Raw genomic sequence first — 14,863 nt, forward strand, 5'->3', positions numbered from 1 at the left:
GTAAAGCACTTTAATAATGAAAAACTTTTTTTTTTCCCTTCCCGCCCCTCCGTTTCCCCGTGTTTTAACTGTTTAAAATTAATGAGAAGGGCAGACCGGTTGTCAAAGCATTATTGAAAGCGGGCAGTGAGGACCAAATAAACTCGAAAAATCCCCCCCGAGTGTTAAATAAACACAGCCTCACACCTCTCCAAATCCCACTGATGGTTATTGTATACTTTTCTGTAACCGAGCTCAGAATAGACGCCGGCGCCAGGGAAGCAAGAAAAGATTTCAGGCTTCCAATAAAGGCCTTAATTTAAAGACAGCCCAGCGCGAATTCCAGGAGAAAATTAAAGGGACCTCAAATTTAAGTGACAGGTGACTTGAGCTATGCCGAGACTGTCTGGGGATTTAGTAATAATATGGCAATATATTACAAAGGACTTCTCACTACCCGCTTTCTCCTAGGCCCGAGCTTCCTATCTTTTAGGTTTCAAAATGAGGTATTGCTTCTTCCTTTCTCCAGGAAAAAAAAGAGAGGGAGAGAAGGAGAAAGAAAGAAAGAAAGAAAGAAAGAAAGAAAGAAAGAAAGAAAGAAAGAAAGAAAGAAAGAAAGAAAGAAAGAAAGAAGGAAGGAAGGAAGGAAGGAAGGAAGGAAGGAAGGAAGGAAGGAAGGAAGGAAGGAAGGAAGAAAGAAAGAAAGAAAGAAAGAAAGAAAGAAAGAAAGAAAGAAAAAAAGAGGAAGGAAGGGAGAGAGAGAAAGAGAGAAAGAAAGGAAGGAAAGAAGGAAGGAAGGAAGGAAGGAAGGAAGGAAGGAAGGAAGGAAGGAAGGAAGGAAGGAAAAGAAAGAAAGAAAGAAAGAAAGAAAGAAAGAAAGAAAGGGAGGGAGGGAGGGAGGGGGAAGGGAAGGGAGAAAAAGAAAGGAAGGAAGGAAGGAAGGAAGGAAGGAAGGAAGGAAAGAAAGAAAGAAAGAAAGAAAGAAAGAAAGAAAGAAAGAGGAAGGAAGGAAGGAAGGGAGGGAGGAAGGAAAAAGAAAGAAAGAGAGGGAGAGAGGGAGGGAGGGAGAGAAGGAGGGAAGGGAAGGGGAGAAAGAAAGAAAAAGGAAGGAAGGAAGGAAGGAAGGAAGGAAGGAAGGAAGGAAAGAAAGAAAGAAAGAAAGAAAGAAAGAAAGAAAGAAAGAAAGAAAGAAAGAAAGAAAAGAAAGGGAGAGAGAAGGGAAGGGAGAAAGAAAGAAAGAAAGAAAGAAAGAAAGAAAGAAAGAAAGAAAGAAAGAAAGAAAGAAAGAAAGAAAGAAAGAAAGAAAGAAAGAGATAAAAAGACAAGTCAACTGCCAAGGTGCCATCTTTTGAGCCCTTCTCCACTAACAAATCGAGCGAAGAAGCATCCTGGAACATTCACACATAGCTCCGTCCATCCATCCATCTCCATCTCCCTAATAAGTTCCATGAAGTTTTGTAAGCTTTGAACAACCCATCAGAGCTCTTCACTTCTTGCCTCCCACGTTATCCTCTCCAAGCTCAAACCGTAGAAGACCACACCACTTCATTTCCACTTGCCCTGCATGCCTTCATATCTGGGTTATTTTGGGGCCTCCGAGCACGGAAATGACAGCCGGGCCTGCAGGCAGGAAGAGAAATTTGGGGCTGGGGGGCCACCAACTAAAAGCACCAGGAATCAAATGGGGACCAAACGGGGACCTTTCCCCTGCACCTCGTTTCCTCCACGTCTAAAGGACGCTCTTCTCGGCTCTTTTCCAGCTTCCTGACTTGAGGAATTTATTTTGGAGAGATCAAGATTAAACGGAGGGGGGGGGGAAAGGAGATTTCCACACACCCCCTCCCAAACCAGGTTTGGGTTGGTGGTTTCAAAGCAAACAAAACAATTCCAGTTTGACAGCCCAAGCATTCCCGTGTTCCAATATTTGAGGGGCTTCCCCAAAGAAGAGGGGGGGGGGGGGTGTCAAGCAATCCTCCAAAGCCCCTGAAGGCAGGACAAGAAGCAACGGATGGAAACTCGTCAAGGAGAGAAGCAACCTGGAACTAAGGAGAATCTTCCTGACAGTCAGAACAATTAACCAGTGGAACAACCTGCCTCCAGAAGCTGTGAATGCTCCAACACTGGAAGTTTTTAAGAAGAAACCGGACAGCCACTTGTCTGAAATGTTATATAGGGTTTCCTGCTTGTACAGAGGGGCTGGACTAGAAGACCTCTAAGGTCCCTTCCTACTCTGTTATTCTGTAACTTCAAAAGTGTCTTTCCCCACCAAGCCCCTTAAATTACAGGTAGTCCTTAAGAGAACAAGAATCAGAAAATAACAGGCTTGGAAGGGACCTTGGAGGTCATACTAGTCCCTGCATGTGCCGGAGAGTCTGTATCGTTTCCTTGACTCACAACCATTGGTTTAGCAACTGTCTGAAGTTTACACCAGCGCTGGAAAAAGTGGCTCATGACTGATCCCCACACTTATAACCATTGCAGCATCCCCATGGTCATGGGATCAAAGTTTGGGCGCTCGGCGTAGACTTATGATCGTATAACTGACGTCTGTCACCTTCCCAGATGGCCTGGGACACAGTTTGCTTAACAACGGTGGGCAAAAAAGATCGTAAAACTGGGTGCAACTCACAAGTCAAGTCTTTTGCTCTTGCAAATAATAATAATAATAAAATAATAAAATAATAATAATAATAATAATAACAACAACAACAACAACAAAACAACAACAATAATAATAATAATAATAATAGAACGAGGAAACTGGGATAAAATCAGAAGGAGAAAGGAACGGCGCCTTTGAGAAGAACTGACCTGATATCTCCCTTGGTTTCCTTTGAAACGGTCATCTTTCATTAAGTGAGACAAAATCTGTTCCATTTTTATCTCTGCAACGCTGGAAAAATAAATAAATAAATAAATAAATAAATAAGAAAGAAAGAAAGAAAGAAAGAAAGAAAGAAAGAAAGAAAGAAAGAAAGAGGAAGGAAGGAAGGAAGGAAGGAAGGAAGGAAGGAAGGAAGGAAGGAAGGAAGGAAAAAGAAAGAAAGAAAAAGAAAGAAAGAAAGAAAGAAAGAAAGAAAGAAAGAAAGAAAGAAAGAAAGAAAGAAAGAAAGAAAGAAAGAAAGAAAAGGGAGGGAAGGAAGGAAGGAAGGAAGGAAGGAAGGAAGGAAGGAAGAAAAAAAGAAAGAAAGAAAGAAAGAAAGAAAGAAAGAAAGAAAGAAAGAAAGAAAGAAAGAAAGAAAAAGAAAGAAAAGGGAGGGAAGGAAGGAAGGAAGGAAGGAAGGAAGGAAGGAAGGAAGGAAGGAAAAAGAAAGAAAGAAAGAAAGAAAGAAAGAAAGGAAGGAAGGAAGGAAGGAAAGAAGGAAGGAAGGAAGGAAGGAAGGAAGGAAGGAAGGAAGGAAGGAAGGAAGGAAGGAAGGAAGGAAGGAAGAAACCACAATAATAAACGACAGTGAAATCTTCGGTCACAATTCTCCAGATTAAAAATCTAGGCAGATGTTGTGGGTTTTTTTTTTCCCTTTAGGTTTTCACGAATCACCCATTTTCTTCACTTCTTAGATCAAATCCAAGAAGGGTAACGTCAGTTCTGAATGAGAATCTGTGCAGATTCGAATTTGGTGACAGAATCTGCAATACCACAAATTAAACTGATTTTCTTTGGGGTTTTCTTCCCCCCCTCCCCTCTCACAAGTTTGCTTGGGGATAAAGCCTATTTAAAAAATGCTAAGTTTGATAATATTTCCAAAAAAAGCATGTTGGTGTGGTCCGAAGTCACCCAGCTGGCTTTCATCTCTAAGACAGGACTTGAACTCTGGGGCACCTGGCGATTGGCCCAAAGTCACCCAAGCGGGAGAACACCTGTGGGCACAGGTGCGCTCATGCCACCACACAACGTGGGCCCTGATGGGCATTCTCTCTCTCTCACTTCTGATAAAGTCCTTGCAAAACAAAACTAGGGTGGGACAAACTGCCTGCCTCGCGACTGGCGTTGTTTGAATGACAACGCTGTCACTCTGCAAACCGTCGGCGTTTCATGCTACTTCTAAGTCTCACTTAAAGGTACCAAGAAAGAGGGGTGCGAAACACGCAGAAACACACACACACACACACACACACACACGACAGCATCAGCACGCTCCTTTGATTTTTCTCACGCATTTCTTCTTTGGAAGCGCTGCAGAAGAAATACCCCATCACACCCACAAAAGGACTCACCCAAAAAAAATGAAACCCCAAACAAAACAAAATGCAGGGATATTGAAATTTTATTTATTATTTATTTATTTATTTATTTATTTATTTATTTATTTATTTATTTATTTATTTATTTATTTATTTATTTATTTATTTATTTATGGGACTTATATCCCGCCCTATCTCCCGAAGGACTCAGGGCGGCTAACAACAATAACATATAACAGAAATTAAGATAAAATTAAAATTAAAGTCATCTGTGCAATAAATTAAAATTAAAAATTAAAAATAAATTAAAAATTGTAAACATAATTAAAATGCCTGTCAGTCCAGGTCAGCCAGGTGGAAAAGGAGTGTTTTGAGGCCGCGGCGAAAGGACCGGAGATCTTGGGCCAAATATTAAGAAATACACAATCTTTTTTCCTCCCCAAAGGCAGTTGCTGTCTCTAATGCTAGAATGATTGCAAATAAATAATTTGAAGAGAGCTGATGTCTAAATTAAGCAACAAATCCTATCTGGCCCTCAGCCACAGTTCCATTTGCCTCTGTTGGAGGCCTCTGTAAATTGGGCACAAGTGGACTATAGATAGTCCTCAACTTATGTAATTTAGCCTGATTATTATTATTATTATTATTATTTTTCCTGGCGTGTCTCTGGCATTTCCTCTTTCGTTTTCCTGTAATCCACAAAATCATGCAAACAAGCCAATAACGGGGCATTCTCGGGGGCCAATATTAAACCGATCCATTTCCCAATGTAAAGATGTGGATGTGAATGCTCCAACACTGGAAGTCTTTAAGAAGAGACTGGACAGCCATTTGTCTGAAATGGTATAGGGTTTCCTCCCTGTGCAGGGGATTGGACTAAATGACCTCCAAGGTCCCTTCCAACATTGTTATTCTGGACATTATATCATCATCATCATCATCATCATCATCATCATCATCATCATCATTATTATTATTAATCATCGCAGTCAGCCAGATGTTCAGACTGGATTTGGCATTTTGGTCTACCTATCGAGTCCTTACCAAGGACCTGGGATAGGCAGATGTGGATGTTTGATGGTATTATAGATATTGTCGCAGGATGGAAGCCGTTCCTATTATTATTATTATTTATTAAAGGCCGCCTTTTGCAATTGACTAATAGTGAATTTGTCAATGCCAATGATGGTGTCCAAGTGGTGCTCCAGTTGTTTTGGGATTGCACCCAAGGCGCCTATGACTATTGGTGCCACCCTTGCTTGCCTTTGCCCCAGTCTTTCTATTTCTATTTGTAGGTCTTTGTATTTTGTTGTTGTTGTGGTTGTTAAGATGTCTCATCCAGTACGGAGCTAGTTATGGTTCAAAAACATAGTCTGAACCAAGAAGTGGTTCCTAACATGTTACTTTTCCTCTTTCCTCCCCTCGCCTCTCTCCTTGAGGTGGCAAACCTTCCCACAGAAGCTATTATGGGATGTTTTTCGGACTGTGCCAAAAGTTGAGCACAGCAATACTTTAAGCAAATAAAAGGAGGCGATCTCCGCCTAGGAAGAATTTCGGCCTACCAAGATAAAATAGCGACAGCTTGGGGGATCGTGTTTTCGTCATGTTCAACTGCCCGGAACTCCCAAAACGACAAAGTAACACATCAAAAGAGAGAGAGAGAGAGAGAGAGAGAGGGAGGGAGGGGAGGGAGGGAGAAAAAAAATGACCCCCTCTTGAAAAGTGCTCCAAATTGCCATGAACATCTCTGCTTATTCCCACTTGTTCGTTCCACTTGGCCCGTTAAAGAGACAGGGAACAAAGGAAGTGATCAATGATTTAAAAAAAAAAAAACCAACCCCCAAAAACACACAAAAAAAATCAAACCGACCGGCTTCGCTCTCTAAACACACCAACCGGTGCGCCACGACCCGACCGGCACATGGCGTTCTTTCTGCCTCGTTTGCCACACTGAATTTGTCAGGATAAATTTCCACACGGCTCCATTTACGAACAGAAAGGGCAATTAGATCTGACGCCACGCCGTGCCCCAGGCGTGAAACTGTCTCTCCAGATCTGATCTGCAATCCGTTATATCCATATATTCCCGGTCCCTGACTGCCTGCGTAACATGCACACAGATAGATAAGCTAATTTTGCAGATGGCTCGAGCGCCTCTCGAAAAAAAAAGGAAAAAAAGAAGAAGCAAAGAAAAACAACAAAAATCTTTCTGTCCTGAAAGCAAAAATAACAAAAAACAAAAAGGGGTTGTGAAGCGGAGTTTCACAGCCCTTTCGCTGTCCTTAGAAACTGCGACGAAACAGCCGGCAAAATTCCTTGGGTGGCAAAGCTTAAGGAGAGCAAAAACAAAAAAAAGAGCGGGATGTTCCAAGGAGAGAAAGCCTTTTTTCTTCAGGGATAAATATTTAGGCATGAATAGAACATTTGTAGCCTCAGGGTTGAACCGTGGGGGTCCTTGGTGCTCTCTGAGCTGGGTGGTTTTCTTGCAGACGTTTTATTGCCCGACTAGGTAACGTCATCAGTGCTAGAAGGGAGCGGAGATTGCTCCCTGTTTATATACACTGGCTTGCTCTGCCAGTGTTGAAAGCTGGCTGGGTGACTTTGGGGCCAATCACTAGGAGACCGTGAGTTCTAGTCCTGCCTTAGCCATGAAAGCCAACTGGGTGACTTTGGGGCCAATCACTAGGAGACCGTGAGTTCTAGTCCTGCCTTAGCCATGAAAGCCAACTGGGTGACTTTGGGGCCAATCACTAGGAGACCGTGAGTTCTAGTCCTGCCTTAGGCATGAAAGCCAACTGGGTGACTTTGGGCCAATCACTAGGAGACCGTGAGTTCTAGTCCTGCCTTAGGCATGAAAGCCGGCTGGGTGACTTTGGGGCCAATTGCCAGGAGACAGTGAGTTCTAGTCAATCACCAGGCGATGGTGAGTTCTAGTCGTCCCTCAAGACATGAAAGCTACCTGGGTGACTTTGGGTCAGTCCCTCTTTCTCACCTCACAGCTTCATTGTGGAGAAAACAGGAGGAAGGGACGAACATTCGGTGGGTTAGACCCCTTGAATTATTTATAAACAATAATAAAGGAGTGATTTATTTTTTAAAAAAATAAATAAATAAATAAAGTCCACCCTCTAATTTCTTCTGCAATCAAGTAACATCATTGTTCCGCTTCTCCTTTTTAAAAATAATAACGATCATGATGATAATTCTCTCGTTGCTCTCTAATATTCCAGGTTGTTTCTGCTTGTACATTACTCAGGACGAAACATAGAACATTTTTTTTTAAAAAAAGAAAATCGCGCTGAAGTTTTCATCCAACTTGAGTTTTACCCTGCAAAATGATAACTGTTCTCTCTCTCTCTCTCTCTCTCTCTCTCTCTCTCTCTCTCTCTCTCTCTCTCTCTCTAACAAGATGTGGGGCTGCAGCTGTTATATTAGCTAAAGTTGGCCACGGATTTTGACACCCGGTGGGGGGAAAGGAAAGGGGGGGGAGGAGGAGGCAGAGAAGATTTGTGTGACTCACTTAATCTTGTACGAAGCCAGAAAGCTGACATATTCGGCCTCTGAAGGTAGAAGGATGAGCAGACTGTTTCCAGGGCTGCCAATTCGGGCTGTTCTCCCGATTCGGTGGACGTATTCAGCGAGCGAAGCTGGTGGATTATACTACCCCAGGAATTGGGGGGGGGGAACGCACGGGGGGTAGGGGGGAGAAAAATGACAACATGAGCTAAATTGGAGAATGAATTAGCAGACTGCACGAGTGATTAATTAGAGCATCCGAGATCATTTTCAAAAATGAACCCCCTAAACAGCCCTTGCGGCAGCCTTTTTTTTTTTTGCGGGGGGGGGAAGAAAAAGAAAGGAAATAGAAAGAAATTGGGGATCAGAAGCTGTTAAGGCCTACCGGGATTTTTTTTGTTTGTTTGGACACATGAAAACGTATTGCATCACTACGGGCCGTCCTCCAATTGCAACCGTGCGTTTTTGTGACCGTTCAGTTACGACCGCATGGAAAAAAGTGACTTATCATCTTTTTTTCACACTTGCACCGTCTCCCCCCCCCCAGCCAGGGTCACGGGATAAAAATTCAAGAGCTTGGCAACTGACTAGTGTTTAGGACGGTTGCAGCGTCCCAGGAAGTAAGGAAAGAACGGAGGGAGGAAGAAGAGAGGGAGGGAGGGAGCGAGGGAAAAGAAGGAAGGAAGCGGTGAAGGAAAAAGGGAGAGGGATGGAGGAAGGAGCAAGGGAAAAAAAGGAAGGAGGGAAAGAGAGGGAGGGAGGGAGGGAGGGAGGGAAAAAGGAAGGAAGTGGGGAAGGAAAAAGGGAGAGGGACGGAGCAAGGGAAAAGAAGGAAGGAAGGAAAGAGAGGGAGGGAGGAAGAGAGAGAGGGAAAAGGAAGGAAGGAAGTGGGGAAGGAAAAAGGGAGAGGGACGGAGCAAGGGAAAAGAAGGAAGGAAGGAAAGAGAGGGAGGGAGGAAGAGAGAGAGGGAAAAGGAAGGAAGGAAGTGGGGAAGGAAAAAGGGAGAGGGACGGAGCAAGGGAAAAGAAGGAAGGAAGGAAAGAGAGGGAGGGAGGAAGAGAGAGAGGGAAAAGGAAGGAAGGAAGTGGGGAAGGAAAAAGGGAGGGGGACGGAGCAAGGGAAAAGAAGGAAGGAAGGAAAGAGAGGGAGGGAGGAAGAGAGAGAGGGAAAAGGAAGGAAGGAAGTGGGGAAGGAAAAAGGGAGGGGGACGGAGCAAGGGAAAAGAAGGAAGGAAGGAAAGAGAGGGAGGAAGAGAGAGAGGGAAAAGGAAGGAAGGAAGTGGGGAAGGAAAAAGGGAGAGGGACGGAGCAAGGGAAAAGAAGGAAGGAAGGAAAGAAAGGGACGGAGAGAAAGAGGGAGAAGAAGGGGGGATCCCCTTTTGGACTCCATTGCAGGGATAAGCCAAGGAACGCCTGTATTTCTCTTTTACCCAACCTCATTTCACCTCTTCCCTTCCCTTCAGCTTATTGCAGGTTTCAAGCAGTGCAAGCGCCTTCCACTGTGATGATATCTAATATTTCATCTTTCTTTTGGTCTGGATTCAATTCTACTATTGTAATTTAAAAAAATCCGTAATAAAAATTAGATACGCAAAATAATTTTTTTTTTTAAAAAAAATGGAAGAATCCAGATTGGGACAGCGCCACAAAAGGCGGCCGCTTACCTGCACAATCCAGGTGACTTGAGGCAGATCTAAACCACGAGCAGCAACGTCCTATTAAAAATAAATAAAATAAAATCAGAAAGAGTCTCTCTTGTTGGCCTAACGATGTCTTTTTTTGTGTGTGATTCTAAAGGCCATTGGTTTTTTTTAAACAACAACAACAACTCCCCCGAAGTCCTTTGATCTTGGTGAAAAAAGATCTGCCAGTTTGCGGGAAGAAAAAAAATCGGAAAGTTTCCTTCTTCGTGAACATACTTCATGAATGTGTTTGTCCTAAACAAGGACGGATTCTGTGGCTATGATTCTTGAAAACTTGGCCTTTTTGTCTCAATAAACCTTGTTGAAGAAAACTTGGTAAGAATTGGGTTGGAGGGAAAAAAAGTTGGTTTCCACCCTTTCCTTCCTTCCCTCCCTCCCGTCCCCCTTCCCTTCCTTTCTTCTTTCCTTTCCTTCCCTCCCCATTTTCCTTCTTTTCCTTTCCTCCTCCCTTCCCTTCCTTCCTTCCCTCTCTCCCTTCATTTTTTTCTTTTTTCATTCCTTCCTTCCTTCGTGGAAAGCACCTCAAGGGGAAGGAACATTCCCTAATTTTTTGGACAGGAAAGCTTCCTTTCTCTCTCTCCTTCCCTCCTTCCTTCCCTCCCTCTCCTTCCTTCCCTCCTTTCCTATTTCCCTTCCTTCCCTCCCTCCCTCTCCTTCCTTCCCTATTTCTTTTCCTTCCTTCCCTCCCTATTTCCCTTTTTCCTTCCTTCCTTCCCTCTCCTTCCTTCCCTATTTCCTTTCCTTCCTTCCTTCCCTCCCTCCCCAATTCCTTTTTCCTTCCTTCCTTCCCTCTCCTTCCTTCCCTTCCTTTTTCCTTCCTTCCTTCCTTCCCTCCCTTTCCCTTTTTTCCTTCCTTCCTTCCTTCCCTATTTCCCTTTCCTTCCTTCCTTCCCTCCCTCCCTATTTCCTTTCCTTCCTTCCTTCCTTCCTTCCTTCCTTCCTTCCTTCCTTCCTTCCTTCCTTCCTTCCTTCCTTCCTTCCTTCCCTATTTCCCTTTTTTCCTTCCTTCCTTCCCTCTCTGCTCTAAAAGTCCTCGTCCACTTCATTATCCCCCACTCTAGTTCCTTTCTGCTCTGCGAAAGATCGGGGTGGGGTGGGGATTGGGTTTGACCAGGCGCTTCATCTTATTAGCTGCCATTATGCCAAGATGCCGGGTTCCAATTCAAGGAGCGGACTGGGGGGGGGGGGGGCGAAGAGAGCCTTTGCTCCAGCCAGCAGCGCCTGGCACAGCCTGCTCCCCGTCCACTTGATGACACCCGCACCCTGCCAAAAAGGGTTATTAGTTTAAGCAGATCAAGGCAGAAGCCCGTGCAAAGGCCTAATGAGTATGCAAATATATCAATGCTCATTATAACGTTTCCACCACTCTGAGTTTTGTGGGGGGGGGAAGGTTTTCAACTCGGCTGGTGCAGTCGAGGCCAGCTGCCTCCCCACCCCATCCACTCCCAGGCTCGTGCACCGTGGGCCGAGGGGTACGTGGCCTCCCCCCGGCTGCGTTTCAGCCAGAGACGACCACGCACCGTCTCTCCCAAACATTATACAGCTTATGCAGCCAGTCCTCGATTTACGACAGTTTGCCGAAGTTGCCTCGGCGACTTAGGACCATTTTTTTCACCCTTGCAGCGTCCCCACGGCCCTACGATTTGCATTCGCACGCTTGACAACTTGACTCGCATTTATGACGGGCGCAGTGTCCCGGGGAACGTGTCGTCATCCCCTTGCGTGACCTTCCGACGAGCAAAGTCAAGGGGGGGGAGGGGAGCCAGGTTCGCTTAACAGTCGTGTGACTAATTTAACAGCTGCAGTGATTCGCTTAACGACCGTAGCAAGAGACGTTATAAACTGGGGCAAAACTCACTTTTCATAAGAGTTGGGCTTGGATCTGAAAAGTTGGGAGGCTCTGCTCTGCGGATTTCATTCATTCATTCATTTATTTGCATCCAGTCTTTTTATTATTTTTTTAATAAATAACTCAAGGTGAGAAACAGACCTAATGCTTCTCCGGCCTATTTTCCCCACAACAATCTTGTCAGGTAGGATGAGCTGAGGGAGAGCAACTAGCCCAAAGTCACCCAGTCAGCTTCCATTCCTAAGGCGGAACTAGAACTCACCGTTTCCTGGGGATTGGCCCAAAGTCACCCAGTTGGCTTTCATGGCTAAGGCGGGACTAGAATTCCCAGTCTCCTGGTGATTGGCGCAAAATCACCCAGTTGGCTTTCATGGCTAAGGCAGGACTAGAATTCGGTCTCCCACTTTCTATCCTGATGCCTTAACCTTCACACCAAATTGGCTCTCTCTAGACCCCCCAAAAACTCTGATATTTATAGTAAGCTAGGACTGAGGTTTCTTTCTACTAACCCACCAGGAAGAATAATTCCATTATTGCAGCTTTCTCCATGCTTCGCAGTTGCTCAATGAGAAAACTAATCTGATATATAAATGAATAAACAAATTAAGATGTGGAGGCCCGCACTGCAGGGGACCCAAGAAGAATGCCTCTTCTAAGAGTGGGATTACAACTCCCATTGACCCGTGGGTAGGGAGAGACTGGAATTGTAGTCCAAGGCACTTAACAGGTGCCCAAATGCAGGATGACGGTCGTCGCCACTTTCTAGGAGAATGGAAGAGGACAGCAATCCGATTGGGTGACTCCACGGTGAGACAGTCTCCCGATTGGCTACAGAGGAGTATAAACGCTTCCTCTTCCAGCCTAGCCCGGGGAATAAGAGCGCTTGATTGGCTGAGCCCTAATATAAATACGCTCTTGGATAGAATTCACGCCATTAGAGCGGTTTTAGGCAAGGTGGCAGGACGGCCTCGGCAAGTAGGTTCAGGAGGATAATGTAAATAAATAAATAAATAAATAGATAAATAAATAAAAAGCTGTCCAATTAGATCCAGCCGGCCATGCTAGGCAGGTCACAAAATCTTGGGGCAAAAAGACGGGCATTTACAGGGGCCGCATCTTCTAAACCAGCCTGGGCATCGTAGCCTGGCCACCGATGTGAAGCTTCGAGGTCCAGATGGAAGGCCCTTTGTGCCAGTGCCAGCTTGTCAGTCGGGCTCAGATGATTCATGCCTTTGCCCCAAAGAGCACCTTAGCAAAATGGGAGGAATGGGGGGGGGGGAGACCAGAGAGAGAGAGAGAGAGTGCAGCAAAGGGGTCCAAACCGGATGTGGGAGGGCGCCCCCCCCTCCGTGTCTCTCCCTCTGCCTGCCAAGAGTCATTAAGGCCGAGCGTGGAAAGCCGTCAGCGGGGAGGATGCCCCCGCCAGCCGGGCAACAGATTGGGTTGCGTCATCGGTGGAAAGGAAGGGTAGGGCGGCAGCCCCCAAGCTGTCAGGAAGAGCGGGAGGGGGGGGGCGGGAAACGGCTGCCTGCGCCCGCCAGAAAGCTGGCAAGACGCGTTAGTGTGATGGAGTCAATGGGCAAAGGGAAGGAACAGATGCTCCTTCAAAGGGGGACGTCCAGCACTGAAGGGCAGCAGCGGCTCCTCAGAAAGGCCCAAGCTGAACTTGGAAGATGACAGGGCAGACAGGCAGGTAGGTAGATAAAGAGAGAGATAGGTAGACATATATAGGTAAGCAGAGAGATAGGTAGACAGGCAGGTAGGTAAATTAAGACAGACTGTTAGGTAGGTAAAGAGACAGAGGTAGGTAGGTAGGTAGATAGAAAGACAAACGGAAAGACAGAGAGGTAGGTAGGTAGGTAGACAGGTAAATAGAGAGAGAGAGGGGTAGGTAGGTAAATAGAGAGAGAGGTAAGTAGATAGATAGATATAGACAGATAGATAGACGAATGGATGATGGATGGAGATAGAGCACTAGAAGACATGGATACATACATGGATGGATGGTAGACAGAGACAGAATACTGTTAAACACACACACACACACACACACACACACACACACACACAGAGTTTTGCTCCGAAGTCCACAATCCTAACCCAGGTTAATCACCATCACACTCTCTTATTAGGTTTGGCTACGGCATCGTCCAAATGAATTTGCTACTTTTCTCTGGCAAACGCCGAGACGTGTCGGGCACCGAATACAATAATATTTGGCAACTCACTGTGCAGAGTAACACCCCAGTCCTTGATTGCAGGAAAGCCTGGAACACGGATGATCTCTCCTAAAAAAAAAAAGGAGAGAGAAAAAATAAATAAAGAAAAAGTGTCGCCAGACCGGGCAATTAAAACTAATTCCTCAAGAAGATTTTAAAAAAAAGGGGAAAAAAGGATTGCCTAGGAAGTTACCGACCATTTGAATTTTCAGCTGATTTTTTTTTGAGGTTGAGGGGGGGCAGAACCTTTGGGCCTGCTGATTTCTAACTCTACGCAAAAATGCAAACGCTTTTTGGCTGCTGCTTTTAACTCGAATTTTACTGGTTTAGATGATAAATTTCAGGAGCAGGGATGTTTGTTTTTTTTGGCTTACGTTGCAGTAAGGCGGCTTCCTTGCTAGATGTTAAAATAAAGGGGGGGGGGAGTTTATAGGAAGCATCTGAACTCACCTCTTGTTTCATGCCGCCATGCAAACGTGCGAAGGTCAGCCGAGAAGGAGGGGCTGGCGCTAACCCTGATCCTTCACCCCCAGACTCCTCACATAACACTGCTTGGAAGAGGACGTAGTGAAACTCTACCTGCTCGCAGCTCGAGAAGAAAACAATCATCTTGTGGCGTTTTTCAAACTGCAGAGAGAACACAAAGCCCGAATTCGGTGTTGACTATATGTTGGGACTCCAGAGAGGGTCAGGGTAGGCGAAAGGAGGGGGGGGCGGAGTTAAAAGAGGCATCAGCCCAGAATCTCTACGTAGCCATAAGCAAAGGGCTTATGACCATTCGTACGTCCCTACTTTCTGTACTGTTGTAACTTCAAATTTATTATTTATTTATTTATTTATTTATTTATTTATTTATTTATTTATTTATTTATTTATTTTGTATACCGCCCTTCTCCCGGAGGACTCAGGGCGGTGAACAGGGCAGTACATCTTAAAAGACAGAATTTACTGTTGTACATTGAGAATTTACTGTTGTACATTGAGAACTACTAGCTCAGTGAATTATAATAACAACAATAATAATAATAAAGTTGGGAGGGACCTTGGAGGTCTTCTACTCCAACCCCCTGCTCAGGCAGCATTTCAGACAAATGGCTGTCCAGTCTCTTCTTAAAAACTTCCAGCGTTGGAGCGTTCACCACTTCTGGAGGCAGGTGGTTCCACTGGTTGATTGTTCTAACTGTCGGGAAATTTCTCCTTAGTTCCAGGTTGCTTCTCTCCTGGATTAGTTTCCATCCGTTGCTTCTTGTCCTGCCTTCAGGGGCTTTGAAGGCTTTGACTCCCTTTTCTTAGGGGCAGCCCCTGAGATACTGGAAGACTGCTATCATGTCCTCTCTAGTCCTTTTCGTTAAACTAGACATACCCAATTTCAGCAACCGTTCCCTATATGTTTTAGCCTCCAGTCCCCCAATCAT

At 45.1% G+C, this 14,863-nt stretch overlaps 1 protein-coding gene across 1 annotated transcript in view; it reads right to left on the reverse strand.

The window, feature by feature from the left end:
* Nucleotides 1-14,863, reverse strand: part of DDX31 (DEAD-box helicase 31) — a 32,311-nt gene that overhangs the window by 9,739 nt on the left and 7,709 nt on the right. Inside the window, exons 13-17 of the mRNA XM_081339809.1 lie at nucleotides 13,899-14,075; nucleotides 13,458-13,517; nucleotides 9,342-9,392; nucleotides 7,682-7,821; nucleotides 2,791-2,872 (exon numbers count right to left, since the gene is read on the reverse strand). Coding sequence (XP_081195935.1) covers nucleotides 2,791-2,872; nucleotides 7,682-7,821; nucleotides 9,342-9,392; nucleotides 13,458-13,517; nucleotides 13,899-14,075 — 510 coding nt within the window. The remainder of the gene's footprint in view (nucleotides 1-2,790; nucleotides 2,873-7,681; nucleotides 7,822-9,341; nucleotides 9,393-13,457; nucleotides 13,518-13,898; nucleotides 14,076-14,863) is intronic.

Source organism: Vipera berus, assembly GCF_964194415.1.
Source record: "Vipera berus genome assembly, chromosome: 15".
Taxonomy (NCBI): Eukaryota; Metazoa; Chordata; class Lepidosauria; order Squamata; family Viperidae; genus Vipera; species Vipera berus.